General features: G+C 28.3%; 2 protein-coding genes and 1 non-coding gene across 3 annotated transcripts; 2 read left to right on the plus strand and 1 right to left on the minus strand.

Moving 5' to 3' along the window:
- Positions 1-877: 877 nt before the first annotated feature.
- On the minus strand, positions 878-7,193 carry LOC109797500 (short-chain dehydrogenase TIC 32 B, chloroplastic). Its single transcript, XM_020357554.3, has 8 exons — positions 6,981-7,193; positions 2,915-3,146; positions 2,706-2,785; positions 2,236-2,389; positions 2,050-2,128; positions 1,697-1,781; positions 1,548-1,594; positions 878-1,414 (listed from the first exon to the last, which is right to left on the minus strand). Exons 1-8 carry the CDS (start codon positions 7,099-7,101, stop codon positions 1,241-1,243), a joined length of 972 nt encoding a protein of 323 aa, XP_020213143.1. The 5' UTR covers positions 7,102-7,193; the 3' UTR covers positions 878-1,240.
- A 7,317-nt stretch (positions 7,194-14,510) lies between these two features.
- Positions 14,511-14,582, plus strand: TRNAC-GCA (transfer RNA cysteine (anticodon GCA)). Its single transcript has one exon. It is a non-coding gene; the product is annotated as a tRNA-Cys (tRNA).
- Positions 14,583-18,245: 3,663 nt separating this feature from the next.
- On the plus strand, positions 18,246-22,988 carry LOC109796583 (putative ADP-ribosylation factor GTPase-activating protein AGD6). Its single transcript, XM_020356255.3, has 4 exons — positions 18,246-19,133; positions 19,237-19,326; positions 21,574-22,180; positions 22,657-22,988. Exons 1-3 carry the CDS (start codon positions 18,366-18,368, stop codon positions 22,177-22,179), a joined length of 1,464 nt encoding a protein of 487 aa, XP_020211844.1. The 5' UTR covers positions 18,246-18,365; the 3' UTR covers position 22,180; positions 22,657-22,988.
- Positions 22,989-23,140: the final 152 nt, after the last annotated feature.

Genomic DNA, 23,140 nt, shown 5'->3' on the forward strand with positions numbered 1-23,140 from the left:
GTGTTAGACTCAGGGCAATTATCAGTTTTTTCCCCAATGAGAATCAATATTTCATACAATAATAATGTAATTCCACGACTGTGATTTTGATATCAATAAATAAAATTGACAGATCACTTGGCGTAAATCAGATGACATCAAATTGTTCTAGCTTAATCCGTAATTTCGCGTTTGAAATGTGCATATGCAGCTGCCGTAAAACAAAACTTTGATATTCATAATAATTTTAGTTGAACAAAACTATCTTCCCTAGAAAATACATGTTAAAGAAAAATTTGGCAGAGTAAAAAAAGATAGTGACAACGATTGCTGAAATGAAATGACAACACTGACAATGTCTGATAATGTATTTTTGTCTTTTAACTGAGAGATCCTCAAAATCTAAAATATATTATTATATAAAATTGAGAGCATTTTGTGATAGTCATGACAAGTACCAATTATTGTCAGACTATTTCCGTTCGATTTCCACTCTTAAATTAGTTGTATGCACGATATGTAGGTTTGTAGGTCGTGGAACGACTTAGTCATATTAATATTTATTACAAAGATATTAACTTAGTAATATCATCATATAGAGCAATGTAATTTTATAGAATATTAAATATTTCTCTCTTAACCACCAAACGAGCCTCATACGACTTGTAGACTCAATAATAATACTGTTAAAAGATAAAAATAAAAATAAAATTACATAATACTGATACTACTATTTATTTTTTTCCTATGAAGATCTCAACTATATATATAAGGTCACCAGATGAACTCCAAAGTAATACATAACCAAAAATTTCTAAGATGGGAAAGGTTTTTTTCGTTATTATTATATATTAATTTCCTACAGCTACTTATGCATTAAAAATAAAGGGAAGTATAGTAACGAATGAAGTTTGTTTTTTCTTTGATTATAAAGAATGATAGGATTGAGATACTATTTCCAATTTTCCATTTCTTTAACGGCACTACTAATAGAGATCTAACCCACAAGATCATTACATAAACTTAACCTAGTAAATCGTAAATAATTTTATTTAATTATAGCTACTTAACTAACTTCTGGGCCTTTTGGATGAAACGAAATGTTTGATACATAAGTATTTGGATGAAAGGAACGAATTTAGGAACATCCTCAGAAAATGGCAAATTGTAACTATAACTGTAACATGCTTCTTATTGCATAAGAAGATAGTTTTGATAAATTGGTGACCACAACGAGGGCTTTAACTAGCTAGGAACATCCTCAAACCTTTGAAATTGACTCGATCAACTCGTTACTGAAATCCCATAGTTTCTTTGCTAACTGTTTGCTTTTGCCAAATGCACTTGGTTTGCATTGATTGCAATCCACAAAGTACTTCCCCGTGACACCTTTCACGCTTGGGTGGAGAGCAACATAGCATGTCGTAGCTGCTCCCTGCGGATTTTTTTAAAAAAATAAAAATAAATAATGATTAGTGACAATATATTTGGAATTTAGGACCCTTTCAGATGTAACATTTTGCACCTATATTGGACTAATCCTAAAATGACCAAGTGAAAGAAAATACCTGGGGAACGTTCTTCCATATGTAGAATGTGAATACCTTCAAGAAGTCTGCAAGAAATCACATTATGGAGTTACAAAGAAATAAATTAAAAGAAAATAAACGTGCATATACTTGTGTTGTTTTTTTGTGTTTAAGGAGAATTAACATACGCATAAGGTAAGAAGAATGTCTCATAAGAGGAGTCATGATAACTCCTGGATGGACCGAGTTGGCTGTGATGTTCACACCCTCTTCCTGCATACAAATATCAGAAACCATAATTAAAATAATACATACTCAACAATTACTCAATTTCCGATTCATGTTATCATCAAGAAAGGAAAGGACCTTTGGTAGTTTCTCTTATTAATATGATCAAAGCAAGATATTCGTGGCAAAAACAAGAAATTAAACAAGTTGTGGCATTATCTCTCTCGTTTATTTATTTGTTATTATTATCTATATTGTAATTTATTTAAGGTTTATAGATAAGGTTAGAGAAGCATAGCACGAGTTGGAAAACCTGCAGGCGACGAGAAAGCTCATTTGTATGTAATATGTTAGCTAACTTGGATTGTCCATACGCCTTCTTCTTACCATAACTGAAAAGTTATAGCAGTTTGTGAAGTACTAATAATCAGAATCACAGCCATGGTGCAGTAAATTCAGGGCAGAAGCAATTGGAGTCAAAGTGAAAATTGAAAAATACCCTTTTCGCTCATTGATCTTATTGAATCTAATCCCCTTTCTGTAAGTGTAGTTATGAGCAATTGATGACAGATTTATGATCCGGCCCTCTATTCCAGTGGCTTTTGCAGTTTGTTTCATTTTGTCAAGTAGCAGGTTTGTCAAGAGGAAATGGCCTGAAAAGTGAAAAACATGAGAAAAGAAAATACTACTAGTAATAACACGACTAATGTTGATGTTTTTTAATTAGAATTGAAATTTTAACTTGGTTAATACGTCTTAATATTTAATGAATCCTTTATTACGCATATCACTAAGGTGAAATTCCAATTTTAATTATTGTTAGGACAAATACAATACCGTAAGTATTATTGATATTGTTCAATCAAAATTGAAGTGTTATCTCGATAATATGCGTTACAAATAATGGTTTGTTGCAAAAACCGTAGGTACCATAACCAAAAATGTTATGCAGAAATGCTGAGACATTACCAAGATGGTTTGTTGCAAACTGCATCTCAACCCCATCCTCTGAGAGCTTGAAGGGGCAGAACATCACTCCAGCATTGTTTCTGACATGAAAAGCCAATACTATGATCCATACTTGGAAATGACTAATGCAACTCAAGGGTAATTGATGAACCTAAAATTTGATGATGAAATAGAAGGTGGGGACTAAAACATTAAAAAAGGAAACGAACATTAAGATGTTGAGAGGAAGATCAAGAGCAATGAAGTTGTCGACAAATGATCTAACAGAATTGACTGAGCATAGGTCAAGCTTCATTATGTCTATTCGGGCAGACTTATTGTCCTCAAGTATATCTTGTTTGGCTTTCTTTGCAGACGCCATGTCTCGTGCTGCAATGATGACATGCACCTTCCGAAGAGCCAATACTCTTGTTGTCTCCAACCCTATACCACTTGCTCCTCCTGCATGTGTTATTCTTTGAGTGCTTAATTAGTACAACAGAACAATGTTATGTTGTCAGCATCCTATGCAATATGCATTGATAAAGGTCATTCAATTAGAACAAACAAGGGCTCAGCATATTTGTTATCACGCACTATTAAGGAACATCATTTTCAAACTTTTCGTGTCTAGTCCTGCATCTGTGTCAATGTTAGCACGAGATTTATTTATTTATTTTTGGTTATTGGAACACATGTACAATCCAAGAAAGCAATGCTACTCGAACTAGATAAGATCACACCTTGTTCTATTAATAATATAAAAAAAAATCTGTAAATATTTAACATTATATTTAAAGTTCGAAGTTTAAACTACTTGATTTTTTTTGTTCTGTTATACTACTTGAATAACTTTGTAGCAGTTGAATACACTAAAATCATTCACTATTTGGTATAGAAAATTATTTATTGGTTCTCAGAAAAAAAAATATTAATTAGTTTGTATAAGTAAATAACATGCATTTTGTCTCATTGAATTTAACCTTACTTTGATATTTACTTTATCACACTAAACAGTAAACACAACATAATTAATTAGATTTAGTGTCTTAAGGTCAATAATTATTTATTTATATCAGTCTATTAATTAATTTAATGTATACCAAATATTACGTGATTTTATTTTATTGCAAAGAAGCCAAACTCTACAGCCACTGATGTGCATTGTTTTTAGTTAATGAAAAATTTGTTGAAATTTTATATAAAATTAATTTAAGTTTTGTTAGAATTATTCAATTAAATATTTTTTAACTTCAATTAACAACATCGAACATTTTGAAATATTTACAAACTATTTATTAATATAATTTTTAAAATTTAATGAACTATATTTTTAGGCTTAAAAATATTTTTAATCCATCAAATCTAGGGTAAATTGTTTTCAATCCGTCAAATTTAAATCTGTTGTTTAGTTTTTATAATTTTTAAAAGTTTTATTTTAGTCATTCAAGCCACCAATAACATATATGAAAGTAACAGATTTAGACAATTATACACCATCAGTTAAATTTAGTATAATGTTTTTATTAACAGAAACATCAATAGATCAAATTATGCGACAGTATTGACAAATTTTTTAACAAAATTTAAGTATAAGCACTGAAACAAGATTTTATGAAATTAAAGGGACTAAAAAATCAATTTTAAATTTGAGAGACTAAAAACAAATTTACATTAAATTTAAGAGACTAAAAGTATTTTTAATTTTTTCTTTTATATTTTTTACAAGCAAAAATATTTAATTAATAAAATTAAAATTTTTAAAATATTTTTAGTTTATATATCAGTACTCATGTAAAGTATGTGTTATTGTTTACTTTTATATATATACATATATATATATATATATATATATATATATATATATATATATATATATAGAATCTTACTGATAGAAGTGTTAAGGGAACTTTTAAAGAATAAGAATATAATGTATTTAATAAAAATATAAAATTTAGTATAATACAAAATAAATATTTTTATTTAATATTTTTTATTTTTAAATTGTTAACAGATGTCTTAAGAGCACCTGTAAAAATTTACTTATTTTAATAAATTTGTTTATTAATTTTGGTGCAAATATTATATTTTCACACTATTTAATAAAAAAAATTACGTTACTGCATAATAATTATTTTTTTTAATAATAAACGATAAAAGAAATTGGAGAGTATGAGAAAACAAAGGCCAAATTCTCTACTGTTTTTCTTTTTCAATGAATGCTAACGAAACTTTAGTTTTAACTTTTTATTGTTGGTTGATATTTATTAAAAATTATTATTGGTTTCACGGGTCTTTCTTTAAATTAATTTAATAATAAAATCTATTAACATTTGTAATTTTTCAACTAATAATATGGAAAGTGTTAATAAGAGAGTAGGTGTCGTCATTATTTTTCCTTTTTAAATCTGCAGAACATCTTAACTATTACTTATTTTAATCTTAACATAAAATATACACATGAATTCTTTAGTAAGACTTTCATAAAGTATTGTATACACATGTTTTCCTTTTGTTTCACTCTCCCAAGTGGTATGGACAATTTTCCAAAAAAAATAAACAATATGTTTCATTCACCAAGGCGGTGCGACGATTTTTATTATGTTTCTGCAATGGTTGATTCATAAATGTTTGTCTTACATCCTGTAACTGTAACGAGTGGTGAGAGAAGAGTAGAACCAAGAGAGGTCGAGGTGGAAAGAAAATAAAATAGTGAGAAATATAATAAGAGAAAGAGAGAAAATAAAATAAAATAAAAGATTAAATATGTTTTTATTTCATTAATAACTTTATTTTCAGTCTTTCAAATTTAAAATAAATATTTTTGCTCTTATAATTTAAAATATTCTTGTTTTAGTTTTTAATTATATTTAAATTTTGTTAAAAAATTATCAAATATTGTATTAAACCTAATCGATATTAACCCCAAGCGTGTGGTTCAGCGGTAGGGGTTGATCCACGCTTAAGCAAGGTCAGGGGTTCGAATCCTATCGATATTATATAAATGTTTTAATATGTCACCTTCAAATATGTAATTGATAACTTGAAGACTTAAAACAAGATTTTTAAAAATTACATGAATTAAAAATATTAATTTTTTAATTTGAAAAATTAAAAATAAATTTATTTTAAATTTAAAAAATTAAAAACATATTTAAGTCTAAAATAAATATATGAAAAAGAAGAGTATGAAAAAAAATGTTAAGTGTACATTTAATTTATTTTATTTTAAAGAATTGATTATTTATTCTTTTTTAGATGTTTAAAAAGCGATATTTTAACAAACAAATTGCTTCATAAAAATAATCTATATCCCTAAAAACAAGTACGTGGTAAATTGTGGAGTGGAGAGACTTCATTTTTTTTTTGTAACTATAGCATTTTTACTATGTATTTATCATCAAAAAATATATCTGTTGAAGACAAAAACATATATAAAATAAATACTTTTTTTCAACATAATGTTATTTATACTTATAATTCAAGTTGCTACTACTTATGTCGGTCAATGTTAATAAAAATTGATTATTTATTAGTTTGATGGAAATGATTTTTATGAAAAATACTTATTATTTTAGATATTTTTTAAACCATTAACAAAACATAACGGTTATTTTCTCTTTACTAAACGTAGCATATCTTCCAAAATCCTTGTGTAGGAAACTGATTCCTCGAGGGAATTTTTTTAGTACGTACTTAAAAACGTAGTTATTTTATTTTTAGTCCTATTAGTGTTGAGAAGTAAGTATATATTCAATAGTTTTATCAACAATCAACTTTTATAAAAAAAAATTTACTATCTACAATCCGAAGAATTTTTTTTAAATCACTTTTTTATTTATTTATTTACGAGACTTAAACTCAAATGAATGACTTATCAGCAGAAACATAATTATTTGCCAAATACCAGCCCTGAGGTATACGATACCACAGCGTGATATATAGTTAAACAAAGTAGTTATATTTCTACAATATGGTGAGCTCACATATTGATACGAGAAGACATAAAGAATGTAACAGTATCGTTTATATTGCTTTGTATATATGCACACAAGAAGTGAGATCGATAACATAATCTGGAATAACATGAATCTTATAGAGTTTAATGGCGATAAATGACCATCTAAAGATCACAATTCACAAATATACAAGTTTGTCCACATTAAAAGCCAAAACTTGTGAATGATTAACTGTGTAGAAGTTTTTACACTAATAGTAATAATGTATGAGCATTAATATGAAACTTAAAAGGTATATATATATATACAATGAAATTGCCATTAAAAATGAACTGACCTGTGATGATTGCAGTGAGGTTGCTGGCATGAATTCCTTGAGTAACCTGTTCAGCAGTGGAGGCTGAGCCAAACCCACTCGGACCATGCATCCCTGTTACCAACGAAATAACACCCACCATCGTAAATCTACGTGGAAACTTCAAACCTTTCCTTTCTCAGTTTTAGTTTTAGTTTTAGTTGAATCTTGTGACACAATAAGAATATAGTATTTATATATGTAGACACACTTGTGTAGGTGCAGGTATGTAGCTAATGGACTATGGACAATGAGTTAATATATATGGGGCCAAGCCAATTGGTGTATTTAATAAAGTACGAAATGAAGTATAAATTTTATCAGTGCAGGGCAGTTGCAAGGTTGTTAATGCTCTTTATTTAGATGTGTATTTAATCATAACCGGTGAAACATTGTTAACACCTTCAACCACTTACGTACGTCTCAGCTCTTCATTTATATACGCTCAGATAAATTTTTCGGAATTCTAATTCAGGGTCATGAGAAATTTGAAGTTTCGAAATAATGGAAGACAACATGGTAGTTTCGAAATAATGGAAGGACAATGCTAAGATATGGTATTCTAGTTATTTTCGGCACAACTACTTGCTAAACACACCAACACCACCTTGTTTCACCGTATTAATAAAATCTGATAAATGGCTTTTTTAAGCTTATGCTGTTTTGTGATATGTTTTTTCAAGATTTAGTTTCTTATGTTTGTTACCAAAAAAATTTAAATTTTCAATTTCAAATCTTTAAGATATTATTTAAAATTTAAAAGATATTAATTCTTTTAAAATATTATTTAGAATTAAAATATATTTTATTTATTTTAGAGATTTATTTTTCTTTTAAGATTAAGATATTAGGTTAATAAATAGATACTTTTAATATGAGAAATGTTATCTAATCTATAAAAGGAATCACCATTTTAAATGAGAGAGAATGTTATATGAAGAAGAGTTTCTAAGTTTTGTCAGAAAATTTGTGAAGAATGAATTTTCAAGTTTTATCCATAAAGTAATTTTTAAGTTTTATACATAAAACTTGTGAGAAAAGCTTTCAAATTTATGATTTAGGATATAGAATTGAGGATTTTAATGACATGTATGGATGAGCATTAATAGGATCATTTTATTTTACTTTTGTTGTTATTTTTTAGATATTTTTATATTACATTGTTTATTTTAATTACACTGTTTATATTATTTGAATTTATTATTTTAGCAATATACCTTAAGATATCGATAATGGAATAGTATAACAATACTAATATTTATTGGTATTTAATAGTACCCAATGTTATAATTACTACTTAGGGCTTTATTCATTTATGGAAGGAGTAGATTTACATAGAGGTTTGCTACAATAGCTTGGGAAGTTGTTACGGTAATAACGTTAATTAATATATTGATTAACATAATTAAAGTAGGATCTCTACTTAATTAAATATTGTTTTCATTTTATTTTAAAATTGATCCAGAATTTTTTATTATTATAGTGAGTGAAAAAATTTATAAAAAGACAATGAGAATTAAATTTAAATCCTCTTACTTCTAGTTACCTTAATCACATCCCTCCAACTACTAAGTCCAAGAATATATTAACATAAATGCCTCTTTAATACAATAGCATTTTTTTTTATATAAAGGTAACAAAAATTTTCTTCCAAATATTTAATACAATTATGTACTTTTTATTTGAATTATAGACTGTTAAAATATTTTATACCAATTAATTTATGTATTTGTCGGTATACATGATTAATAGTACATAATATGAAGAAAAAAATTAAAACTAAAAAAATGTAACTAAAATATTGATAATTAAAAAAAATTACATGAATTCAAATAGTTAAGGAATTAAATTTATAACTATATAAGTTTGTGTAACGTGCATCATCTATCTTAAGTCAATTGTCTTAATACGGTATTTATTGTTTCTAAGCGTTTCATCATTCATCGTTATTGTCTTCCTTAGCAAAACTACCAGGCTCAGACTTCTTTAATATTGGCGACACCTTTTTAAGGCACCAAAACACTTTTAACTAGAAAAATGATAAAATTTGTTCTTTAGAAAAAATGTGACCAATACAAAAATTGTTTTAGGACTGATAACAAAAATGCTTCATTACTTCTCGTAGAAAAAGTTGATTAGCACCCATCTTTTGTCTTATAATAAGTGTTATATTAAAAATAAAAAATAAGTGTTATGTTAATTTTTTAATATATTATTAATTATCTCTTTTTCATTCATATCCCTAATAATATTATGTAGAAATTGAGTTTTGTCTTATATTATGTTTAGTATAAAGAAGATTAATCATAAAATTAATTTTGTAAAATCATTATTTTCTTTCATATATTTATTGGTTTTTTCTTGATTGATATGAAATAACTTAAGATGACATTTATTATGGGACAAAAGGAGTAGTATCATAAATCAGATAAATCAGATAAAAAGTGACTATTTTGTGAAATATTTAGTAAGTATTTATGACACCAACAAACACTTATATACTTAAGAAGAAATATGAAGCAAATATGTAAGTGCATCTTGAAAGATTTGCAATAATTATTTTCAAAGACTACTTATAAATATGAAATTTGATCAAAAGAGAACAAGACAATAACTCAAATATTGTAGCAATTTTTTCTCTTATGATTTTCTCTATAAAACGTTGATTTGTACCCTTAAAGTAGTTTAACTTAAGCATTTTAGCTGAAAAAAAATCTACAGAGACTTTATTTGTAAAGAATATTTAGATATTTTAAAACTTGAAAAAACTTTGTATGAAAAAAAAATACATAAATAATTGCTTGAAGAAGCAAATCAAAAACTACTTAATTTTGAGTCAACAATAACTTGTGAAATAATACTCTTGTAACTTTTAGTTATTCTAAATTATGTAGAACAACAATAACATTGAATTTCTTTACATTTAAGTGAATAAAATTAAAGATGAATATTCAATAAAAAAATTCATACTTTAAGTTTTATAATAAATAATTTATATTGTGATATAAAATTATTTTTAATTGTAGATTTTTTTTTAAACTTTGAAATTATATTTATAAACAAAATAAATTTAAAAAATTAAGAAGTTAATTTTTTTAACTGAAGAAGAAAATAGTTAACTACATTATATATCAAGATAAGGCAATTATTTTAACTTGTATATGAAAAATTATATTTATTTTCTTTACATTTAAGTGAATAAAAAAAATTTACATCCGGTAAAGAAAAATTACTAACATCGTACTTCCATCCTTTTATGTTTTAATAAAAGAATAGTAGAAAAAAGTAAAATTGATTATGAATATAAAATCAAGAAACAAATGACAATTTCTCAAACAAATTGTAATAGTTAATTTGAAATCTTTAATATCGTTGAGAATGATGGTAAATTTAAATGGTGGTGTACGCATTCAGATGATATGGTCAGTGTCTTTTAAATTCAAGTTAGTTATATATTTATTTACTTATATAAAATATTACTTTTATATACTAAATTTTTTATATATGTATATGAAAAATTATTACTTTTTATTAACATTAAAAAAATGTTACATACAAAAAATATTACTATAATATATATATGTATAAATTTATTTATGACATATAATTATATATAATTTTAGTGTTGATTTTTTCTTTAAAAAAAAATTTAGTGTTGATTTTGAATGAGAATTAATATGTATTAGGTATCATTATACTTTTTACCTAAGGTGTTAATAAAAATAATTTTTGACAAATATTATATTATTATATGATGTGTGACCACATGATAATTTTCTTTTATAGTGTAAGTTATGTTTGTCTCTGTGTTTTTTTTTTTTGTCATATCTCCCTATTCTTTAGAATAAAATTAATAATTAAAAAATATAATAAATTTAGTTAAATAAAAGTGTTGAAAAAATTAAAATACAGGGTTTATGAAAGTCAACAAGCAGCTAAGACGAAGGGAAATTGAAGGGGAAAAAACATATTTTTGTATACAAGTGTGCAACTATGCAGCCACCACACCATGCACTAAACCAAAACCAAAACCATTTGTATCATTTACAGCTTCATACAATACTATGAACTGAACTGAAGGTAGTTGGTTTTGTTTTCGCTTCAGCCCACGTTATTTAATGGATTTTTTTTAATAATATTTTTCATACTTGAACCTAGATCCAATCATAAACACGGCTATTATATTTTTCAAAAAACAAAAAATATAGGTTTAAAGGGAACTTTACTACGTTAGCATGAAATATTTTTAAACCAAAAATTTAAAAAAAAATGTAAAAATTATTGTATTTTTATTAAAAAAATGTCTTTCAAAAAATATTGAATGCAAATTTATTTACGAAATTATGATAATGAATTTCGTAGCCATTCTTTAGTGAAGGAAATGTAGCCATTATTAGGATCCATCAGGAAAAGGTGTGGCAAGTTGGCGCCTGGCGGCGACCAGAACAATGGATCGGTGGCGCTTCACAATATTGCAACTTCTGAAATAATGATGCATTATGGTGCTCATTCAATACAAGGCTCAAGGCTGGACCATATTTTATGCCACCGAGTCAAATAATAAATAAGATTCTTTTATATTAAATATTGGGAAATATGCATAGATATATATTATATATAAAAAAATAGATAAGTGAGTTATAAAATGATTTAAGTGTAATATATTCATAGCATAAAATAGTTTTATATATTAGACTTTTTATAAACATATCATTGTATTAAATGTTATAAGTAATAAAATAGAAAAAAATTAATTATCAAATTTACAAGGATTTATATAATAATTAATTAATCTAATTTAATATTAACTGAAAAGATAAATTTATTTGAGGAACAATAAAGATATTTTTTTATATATTTAGAATAAAAAAATTAAAAAGATAATTGATAATTTAAAATAAAAAAGAGAGAGATTGATTTCATCCATCTTTTTCACATGTATAATTTTTTATTATTATTCAATTTTAGTAATTATTAAGTTAATTCAATAATCAATAAAAATATTTTAATCTTTTAAATTTTTTATAAGTGTGTTTGAATGAGGATTTTAATAGAATAATTTAATTTTTTTGAAAAATTTTAAATACTTTGGTATAAAATGTTTTATCTGAATGAAAAATTTACAAATAATTTAAAATTTAAATATTTGTGAAATTCTAGTAAAATTTTAAATTTTGTCAAACAAGTAAGAATTTAAAATTAATATATATATATATATATAATAAATTTTATAATTAAAGTCCAGAAAATAAAATAGATAAAACTTCAATTATCTAAAAAAGATATAACAAAAATAAAAATTTATGGTAAGTAGTTTAAAATCCCCAATAAATAATAAGAAAAATTAAACAATTTAAAATATTATCAAACTACCGAAGTAAACTGATGTATCAAATAAAGTTGTTTAATTTCTGTTATAAACTATTAGAAAGAATGTCCAAATACTAAAATAGCTCTTAACTTTGTAAACATTTGATGGCTAACATTTTACACAATTAACCTCATTCATGATAAGCAATGGTTGCATTCGGAATTTATACACCGCATCTACTTTAGTCAACAGTCAACACCTATGTAAAACATTCCTATCCCCCACCAACAACATAATTCTTTTTGTTTGGTAATAACCAACGACAGAATTAGAAGTAACCTTTCCTAATGTTATATACTCTATCTACTCTCTATTTTTTATATAAAAAAAAAAATCATGTTAAAAAAATTAATTACTTATATTAAATTTTATTAATATTATAATATTTTTTAAAAATTGTCTTTATCATAAATATTAAAAGAAATAATACAATTGAAAAGTCATGTATTAAAAAAAAATTTATTAAATAAGATAAATGTAGTTAAACTTTGTTTATACTTAAAAAAATGTTTTTTTTTTCTTGTAAGAAGTAGCATGCAGCAGCAGCTTATTACTGCATGCACACAGAGATTAATTTAACGCAGAAATTGCTTGCAAATTGTAACGTCAATTACGTTTTAGCATTGGATATGGGTGTCTCAGCTAGCATTGATCAAGAAGACCCTTCATGATCTTCCTTACCCTTGTCCTTGTATGCAAAACGTTTGAGCTTTCAAGTGATTCTCAATCTCAGCACATATCAAGTGCCTTTGAATGGTGAAATGCAATGTATAGAAACATTCCAAATTGCATTTGTTGAATTGATTAATGTTGCAATGGGCAGGGAATAGGGTTCCACAACCCTGACACTCACCAACATCCGTTGTATTAAGATTCACTTGAACCCATCCCTATCTGCCAACTGCAGAGTGCAGAGGATATCATGGATCACTATTCCTGAGGATTAAGACCCATGAACAGGCCAAATCAATCACGCACTCTATTTAATTCCTCACATGCTCATGCCTCTCCTTCAGATAGCATCACTAATTCCCTTCACCTTCTTCAACACTGAATTCCTCACAATCACAATCATAATGGACGACAAATTTGAGCAACATCAACAAAACAAAGGTCATTTTTTTGTGGAACATTGCCAAGGAAACGCCACGTGTTCAACTAAATAATATTTCACACATTCTACTTTATATTTAACATTATTTATTGATTATTTTAAAATTATGAGTAGATTTTTTTTTAGAGTTAAAAAATAATCTATCAATTAATTAATTATTATTAGTTAATCTATTTTTTATATATAACTTTTATATATAATTTAATTATGTAATTCTTTTTACTTTTATGTCATATAGGTTAAAAATATTTTTCTTGGTGTGGCTCCAAAATTTGGGCCTTCGACTCGTGATTAGGACAGCTACCGATAGGTACACCAAAATATATGTATCGGTTGGTGAATTTATATATATATTTTTCACCAAATCTATATATTAATCTTATACTCTAAGACAAACCAAATCCATCCTATTTTATTTTCTCTTCAAAAGAGTTACATGTATTAACAACCTTCCAACCAGAAGGGAATACTAGCTTTATGAATAAACGAATCTGCCAACTCTTCTCGAGTCCCATAACTTGTGAATTTTTTTTTCTTGCAACTAACCCACATAACCATAAACATTTGACTCCAAACCATATATAACCATATCACCAGAAGAGTTATGTTTACTCTTTCTAAATTACTTATTGTATTATATATAAGTTATAAATTAAAATTCATTTCAACTCTTAAAATAAATTAATTTCTTGTTATTTGCTAAAAATATATTTAATGTAAACAAAAATAATTAATAGGTCTTTTTTAAAATAAATAAATAAACAACCGTCATATGTGCTAAATTGAAGCTTAATAGACGGCAGATATTAATTTTACCTTTTTAAAGAAATTTAAAATTTATATAATTTTTTTTATCATTTACATATTATATATCTTAGTTTATACTTTTTATTTTAACCTGGCTATAAAAATGTTTGTTTAATAAATTGAATATTAATACTTAATTTGCATGTGAGATGGGGAAAAGTATCGAGTTTGAAGGCCAAAAGAAATTTATATAACACTTTGTCCCATCTAAAACAACAAAGGGTCCATAGCTCAGTGGTAGAGCATTTGACTGCAGATCAAGAGGTCACCGGTTCGAACCCGGTTGGGCCCTAATCCTTTAGTTACATTTTATTTTCTTTTTCTTTCCTTGTATTTTTGCAAAAGGCAATTCTTCTTACATGGGCCACAACTCGAGCCCAACTAAAGATGATACTATACGCCCAAAACTTCGTTATCATGGGCTTCACACGAACCCTTGCTGTTAATATCTTTACTCGTACGATTTCATCACAATTTTAAATTTTATGGTTATTTTTTGCAATACTATATCACTTTTAATCATCAAAGTGTATTTATTATGGTTTAGAAGAACATTTCATAATGCCCAGTTTTCTTATATATCCATGCAATGGTTCTTATTATGAGTTAGAAAAACATTCCATCTACCCGAAGAGATTCACCATCTTGTCTGGGTAATAGATCATGAATGTGTAAAATGAGAAACAAATGTGTATTTATATTTTAAATTATTGGTAGCCTTACTTTCTCATTTTACACATTTCCTTAATAGTTTGTTTGGATGAAAAATTTTACAAATTCAAGGAATTTGAAATTCTTGGTATTTAAATTACTTTGATTTCAATTTTTAGTATTCTTATAATATTTTGTTTGAATAAGTCAATTTAAAAAATTTTAAATTTTAAGTTATTAGGTTGGATATGATAATTTGATTCCACAATGATAAAATTTATTTTAAAAATATATTTATATGTTGATATTTTTAAATTAAATTTTATAAAAATAAATATTAGTTAATTTTTAAATATTTAATAATTTTAAAAATTAATATTAGATAATATTTAATAATTTTAAAATATTTTGAATATTCAATAATTGAAAACATGAAGAGATAAGAGATGAGATAAAATATATAAGTGAAATAAGAAGAGAAAAAAAATGAGAAATTTCAAATTCTTACTTTTTTGAAAGAATTTTAAATTCTACTATTTCAATAAATTTTAAATTGCTTGAATTTTAAATTCTTTATAAATTTTTCATCTAAACAAGGTATTTCACCTCAAAAAATTTGAAATTCTTCAAATAAATAAATTACCCCATTTAAATTTTTCATCCAACCACACTATAAGCAAAATTCATTCTTCATGTATTTTATTTCAATAGAGGTACGTACATATTAGCTTAACCCATTCCATGTATGCCCAATGGGCCAAAACACATAGACCTTCAACTAAATGAGTATGTTATGCTTGAGTCATTATTAGGTCCTAAGTTCATGAATTGGTTTGTTGCTCAATCCGCATGCACTTTTAAATATATATATATAAATTGATGCTTTTTCATAAATGGGGAAAAACAAAAAACTGAAAAAGTTAGATGCAAATTAAGCATTGAAAAAATCACTTGAACAATTAAGAAAAACAATTAATTATATAACCTACTCCATGAATAATCCCATCAACATCAGACCAAATAATTTCTTATATCAACTAAATACCAGCTCTATGAGAGTTGTAACTTATAAAAATGGAAGCCTTTGTGCGAGTTGTGCAATGCTAATGACAATCAACCCACCCAGCTATATAGCCAACCTTTTTATGCGAGTTGTAAAAGGAAATCATGTGCAAATTGTTAGTTTCATACAACAAAATAAAGATGACGACACATGTAAATAATAAGGTTATTTTTATAAACTTTTATTATTATTATTATTTAGTTTTCTTTTTGTTTTGTACAAATATGAAGACAATTATGAATTAGTAAAAGTATATTTTTGTGTCGTTCTTTAATTAAAATTAAACTTTTACTTAAAAAATTTGTATTCACATTTAATTTAAATATTTATTACATGTTATATCAAGATGAAATTTTTATTTTAAATTAATAATAATAATAATAATAATAATAATAATAAAATCACCTATAAAATTACATCTAAATTTTATTCTTGTCCTTGAGTTTTATTATTATTTTTTAATTTAATACATTTTGAAATGTCATCGATAAGTTAAGTTATGTACGTAGAACAACTTGTGTAACTCCAACTTTAAAGAATTCATTATTTTTTTTAAGAATAAACTTGTCAAGTTCTCATATTTTGCATACTAACTCGTGTGATTAAAGATAGTGAGTATACCCAACTGTACTCACAATTCATTTGCTTTCTTAATATGTGCTTGTTGTATGTAAGTTTGTCCAAACAAAGATCAAAAAAGAAAACTTTTTATTAATAAAATGAGTGTTAGAATTTATTTTAATTCAATTTAAAAATTATGAAACAAATTCATCTTAATTTGTGTGTTAAAATGGTTTTGCAAAAAACTTGATCTACTATAAAAAAAACTATAGGCAAAATGTATAAAGATGAACAAAAAACGCTATCATCTGTGAATATTAAAAATGAACATTCAAAATTAAGTATTTTGTCAAAAAAAAAAAATATTAAGCAGATTCGTCAATTATTTGAAAATTTTTTTAAGTAGGTCCTTGATCATGTAGTTTTCTTTTTAATTGAGTCACTAATTTTTTTAAAACCACCACAAATTATTATTATTATTATTATTATTTGGCAGTTTCAAATTACCAAAAATTGAATTCAAGAACCTACTTTGTTTTAGATTTAGAACCAACTAAAAACATTAGTTTTGAAACATATTTTAAAAATTGAAATAATTCAAAACGAACTTAATGATTTTAAATTATTTGTCAAAAGGAAGTCAAGTATTTAAAGGTAGTTAATCCCACACTCACACCAGTGTCAATCGGACTGTTAAAGGAAATCCTAGTAGGTAAGGATAAACAACTTTTTTTTTCTTTCTAAACAGACATTTTATTACTAGCTATATTAATCATTCAACCCTTTAATATTTTTATTAGATAACTTTAGTTAAATAAAAAACATTTATCATATAAACTTTATATTGATATAAAATGGTTTACTATTCCATTAAAATATATTAAATTTGATATATATTATAGGAATCTTTAATTATGTAGCTATTCAATTTCAACAAAAATGATATAACATAAAAATAATACATAATTATAATTAAACAAAATTCATCAAATTCTTTGTAGCTCTCCTAGTCCTACTCACAAAATCCATGTTTGTTCACGTTACAAAACGACAATAAGGAAGCATATGGCTAAACCGCCGCGCTTTCTCTCCACTGCAAAAATAAATAAATACTAAAAATTTATCATCAAATTTTAAGATGAATAAAAAAACAAACCCAAACGTATGATTCGGCAAAAAGAATTTATCCATGCTTAAATAAGATTAGGATTCGAATCTTATCTTGTATATAGAGTTATGTTAAATCTTGGGATCAGTTATCTCATCCTTTGAAGTATCTCTAACCTAACGAGAAAATTAGTCACGTCTTTAACGAGGAGATTAGTCACACCTATCACCCTAGATATTTCATGAGCGAACCCAACAAAAGATGAATAAAAACAAAAGTCTCCCTACAGCCTACACTCACATTCAGATTCAGGGTGAGGAACGGTTAAAGAAAGAAATTTAGAATTAAAATATAAATATATAATTAGTAAATAATAATCATTAATAAAAGAAATACATATTTAAATAATTATTTTCGTCTTATTTTTTCTTTTTAAATTTTTTTTATTCAATGGATTATGCAATATATTTTTATAGATAAAGATAAATAAAAAATATAAAAAAAATATAATCCTGTGAGAGTTACGAAAGGCAAATTAAATAATAGTTAGTGAAAAATAGCATCCAATAAACCCCGTTCCCATTTGACGGTGTCGGTGATTCCCCAAAATCAATAATACTGGTTCCTTCAATTTCCCCTTCTCCTATTTTCTCAATTCGGATCTTTAGAAGAAAAAAACCTAATAAAATCCGATGGCGGCGTCGCGGCGGCTCCGGGACCTCCAATCCCAAGCGGCGAACAAGATCTGCGTCGATTGTTCCCAAAAAAACCCGCAATGGGCGTCGGTATCCTACGGCGTGTTCATGTGCTTAGAGTGCTCCGGCAAGCACCGGGGCCTCGGCGTCCACATCTCCTTCGTGCGATCCGTCACCATGGACTCCTGGTCCGAAATCCAGATCAAGAAGATGGAAGCAGGAGGCAACGACAAACTCAACGCGTTCCTCACACAATATGGCATCCCCAAGGAGACCGACATCGTCGCCAAGTACAACTCCAACGCCGCCGCCGTCTACCGCGACCGGATTCAGGCCATCGCCGACGGCCGCCCCTGGCGGGATCCCCCCGTCGTCAAGGAGGCCGTCCGCTCCGCCTCCAAGGGCAAGCCGCCGCTCTCCAACAACAACGGCGGATGGGATAATTGGGACAACGACGACGGATTTGGATCCGCCAGGAACTCCGATTTGCGCCGGAATCAATCCACCGGCGATGTCCGGGGGTTCGGCGGCGGCAGCCATGTCGCGAGGTCGAAGTCGACCGAGGATATTTACACGCGGTCGCAGCTGGAGGCCTCTGCTGCGAACAAGGAAGGGTTCTTCGCGAGGAAGATGGCGGAGAATGAGTCGCGGCCGGAGGGGCTTCCGCCGTCGCAGGGTGGCAAGTACGTTGGATTCGGATCCAGCCCTGCCCCGACCCAGAGGAATATGAATCAGCAAAACGATTATTTCTCTGTCGTTTCTCAGGTCCCAAATGGAACCTCTTTTTTGTTTTTCATGTATTTATATATACCATCGAGACATATTCTACTAATGTGATATTTTTATTTCTCTCTCTCTCTGCGTTCAGGGGATTGGTAAATTATCGTTGGCGGCTGCTTCTGCGGCTCAATCTGCTGCTAATGTTGTTCAGGCTGGGACTAAAGAGATCACTGCTAAGGTTTTTTTTTTTTTTTTTGGATTATCTGTTTAGTTTATTATTCTGTGGTTTTACTTTCTTTGAGAATTAATGTGTTTTGTTTAGATTCTCTATGTTTTAGATGGAATTCGTGTTTAACCGTGCATCTTTTGGATGCGTGGCTTCTCCTATAGTTCTTTCTCTATTAGCTAACCGAAAAACAATATAATAAAGGTTTAGTACATGAGATGAAACGGTGTTCAATGTTTTTTCATGCACCACATGTATGCATGATTGATTGGGTGGTGTTGTTGGGATTGACAGTACGTACTATCTTTGCCGTATGAGGTGTGAGTGGCAAATGACGATAGATTATTTATATATAACTTTGTGTATCCCTTGAGAACAATAGGGTACGAAGGTTAGACTGATTTGTGAGTTGCTGAAATTTAAATGAGAGCATACGATAATTTACGAACACTTTCTAGAAATTTTTTTGCAATTCGTTTTACAAGTTAATAGTAATTGGTAGTATTCCCCATAAATATGTTTGGTGTTTGTTTCTACTTTCTGTCAAAATGAATGTGTGTTTTGTTTAGCTTCTGTATGGTATGGATGGAATTTGTGTTTAGGGTATTCCAGCGCCAACTTGGATAAGTATTTTCTCCTATAGTTTATCTTTCAAAAAGGGCACTCGTTTCCCTGTTAGCAAACTGAAAGCAATATAATAGAGAAATATGCGAGATGAAACGATGTTGAATTTTTTCTCAATGCACCACTCATGCACCTGTTCAATTGGATTTTTTTGTTGGAAATTGAAATTGAAAATACTATCTTGGCATATGAGATGTGTTAATGACAATAAATTATTGATATATTACGTAATACTACACTATAACTTGTTTCTTATAAAAAAGATCAGAAGTATTAGTAATTTTTATGCATCTTTTGAATTCTTTAAACTTGATTCTGAGGATTGAGAACAATAGGGAACGAAGGGTATACTGATTTCTGACTTACTGAGATTTAAATCAGAGCATAAGACAATTTCCAAAGAATCCAAACTCATTCTCATAAGTTTTTCCCAAGTTATTTTACAATATAATAATTGCTAATTAAATCCTATAATATGGATCTATCTCTCTGAGTCTTCTAAGTCGGTTGACCTTGCCTTGTTCAAGTTGTTTTTGATATTCCCCACTCGGCCGAGTGTAGGCCAAAGCAAATGCTTAGATGAGAAGAAGTAAGGGCAGAAGTATGAACAGAGGAACAGAGAGGTATCTTCAACTCCTCTAGAGGTTGAAGAGGAGGAAGTGATGCGTGCTTCCTATTATTGCTTTCTTGTTCATGGTCATGGTTCTGAAAGTGGAAGACTTTATTTATTCCCCCTCATTTATTCTTGTATTTACATTGAGTTGATTCTAGGTAAAAAAATATTGGACTCAGCCTATACTAACTTGACAGGGTATTATTGTTGTTGTGACCCTTCATGCTTTATGCAACACTTGCTCAAGTAGAAGCTAGCTGTGGCCCTGTTTCAAACTGCTGAAAATTAGATGGTTTAACATTTCATATGCAAATCATTCTATACTTGCTTAATACTGCAATAATAATAATGGGTGATTAAAAATGAGATGCACCTTAGACTTTACTTTTACCCTTTAACCAACCAATTGTTGTTTTTAATTATAACTATTAAATGATGAAAAAATTGTCATTACAAATTCACTACATATTCTCATCCATATGAAGTTTGATTTTCTCTTTCACCTGCATCATGGATGCCTTATGAATGAAATTGATTGTTAACTGGTTCTAACTTGGAAAAAGTTTGTAATTCTTGCTATTATTGCAAGTGATTCTAACAAGGGTAGTACTATATTAGTGCTTTGCTTGAGGTGATCTGGTGGTGATGGAGATTGTGGATGAAGGTTGGTAGTTATAACTGAAATTGCTCAGGCTGTTATAATTTTGTATTTAGGATGAGTAGAGGGTGTGCTTTTTGAAGTATATGTGGAATAATCCCTTTTTGATTGGGTGTCAGATTTTCTAAATGGTAACTTGATGAACATTGTTGGAGATGGTAGGTAAACAACTCTTTGGCTTTGCAATGTAATATAGTTTGCTCAATTTTTTTTTTTCGGGGCTTTCATAAGACTGGCATTCATTATTATATGCGGTTTGAGTCATGAAGGTTTGGAGCTTTTAGGCATAAATCTCATTCTATGGTTCAATCCCTTTCAAACTTCACCAAGCAATTATTCCTGAATTAACTATTTCTTGCTTCAGGTAAAAGATGGTGGTTATGATTACAAGGTCAATGAAACTGTCAATGTTGTCTCTCAGAAGACATCAGAGATTGGACAAAGGACATGGGGTATAATGAGAGGGGTCATGGCAATGGCTACACAAAAGGTTGAGGAATACACTAGAGATAACCCAAATTGGCCATCTGATAACCGGCAACAAAATGAAAATGATAAAAACGGTTTCTATCATGAGTTCAATCAAGAGAATAAAGGCTGGAATTCTTCCACCAGAGAAGGGCAGTATTCTTCAGGTGGACAAACTAATACTTATCAATCAAGTTCTTGGGATGATTGGGACCATAAAGGTTCTAGGAAGGAAGAACCAACTAAAGGATCAGCTCCCCAATCATCAGGTGGGAAGTTTGATACTTATAACTCAAGCTCTTGGGATGATTGGGGCAATGAAGATTCGAGGAAGAAAGAACCAGCGAAAGGGTCAGCTGCCCATAGCAGTGATGGTTGGGCTGGATGGGATAATGCCAAAGATGATGGATTTGATGATATGTATGGGAGTGCATCTAATAATAAAGCTGTTGGTCATAATGATAAGTCGGGTGCTGCCTGGACAGGAGGAGGCTTTCTCTAAGGTTTGTATCATGCTATACTCTTATTTTGTTTGAATGGCTTGCACATGGAAATATTTTTAGTTTTAGCACAGTACTGTCGTTTACTTGAACAAATTCTTGACACAACCCAGAATCTTCTTTCTATGTGCCATTAGAAACCATATTGACTCACTTAATTTTAAATGGCTCAGAATCTTCTTTCTTTGCCGGTAGTAACATTTTCTCACATGCCAGTCCAATGCATCAATGATTTCATTTTTTAATTTTAACCAGCATGACTTCTGAAACTGTTGAATTTCCAAATGTGCTACTTATATGTGGTGTATGTTGCTGAAAGGGGATGATTTGCAATATTAAAGTAGTCAGCATCTTTAGTTTTCATTTAATTATTTTTTGTTTTATTATGTGTGATTATTGTGATGTTTTTCTTTATTATAGTCTTATTTCAAATACACACTTTCGAACTAGAATGTAACTGGTTATATGTCTTGAACCAGGTTTACCTAATCTCTATCATCAGGATCGAAGTTTTGTTGCACGTGACAACAATACAATACAATACCTACCGCATGGTGGCATTAGTCTATTCACCATTGTCTGCAAGTCTTTATTTTTCATCGTTCTCCCCTCCTCCCTTGTGTAATTCTTTTTATGTATTTTTTTTCTTTTTTGAGGACATCTGTATGGTTGGAAAATTAGTTTTGAATGTAAAAGTGTCCAAAGAAGGGGTCAATTGCCCAAATTTAAGATTTACTTCTACCTGGAAGTGTGACGAAACATTATTGTGACATGAAAATTTCATAATTGTTTTGAATTTTTGGCAACTTAATTTGCCTTGCCTTGTGTTATTGTTTCGTAAATTTAAATTGAACACGTGGTTCTTGTTTTATCCCCTTAATTGGTCATTACCGATTGCGCCATATGCGTAAAGCATAGATAGCGAAATACTTCCACCGCACTATGACTTATAATATAAAAAAG

This window comes from Cajanus cajan, chromosome 6 (assembly GCF_000230855.2).
Source record: "Cajanus cajan strain Asha chromosome 6, NIPB_CcT2T_4, whole genome shotgun sequence".
Taxonomy (NCBI): Eukaryota; Viridiplantae; Streptophyta; class Magnoliopsida; order Fabales; family Fabaceae; genus Cajanus; species Cajanus cajan.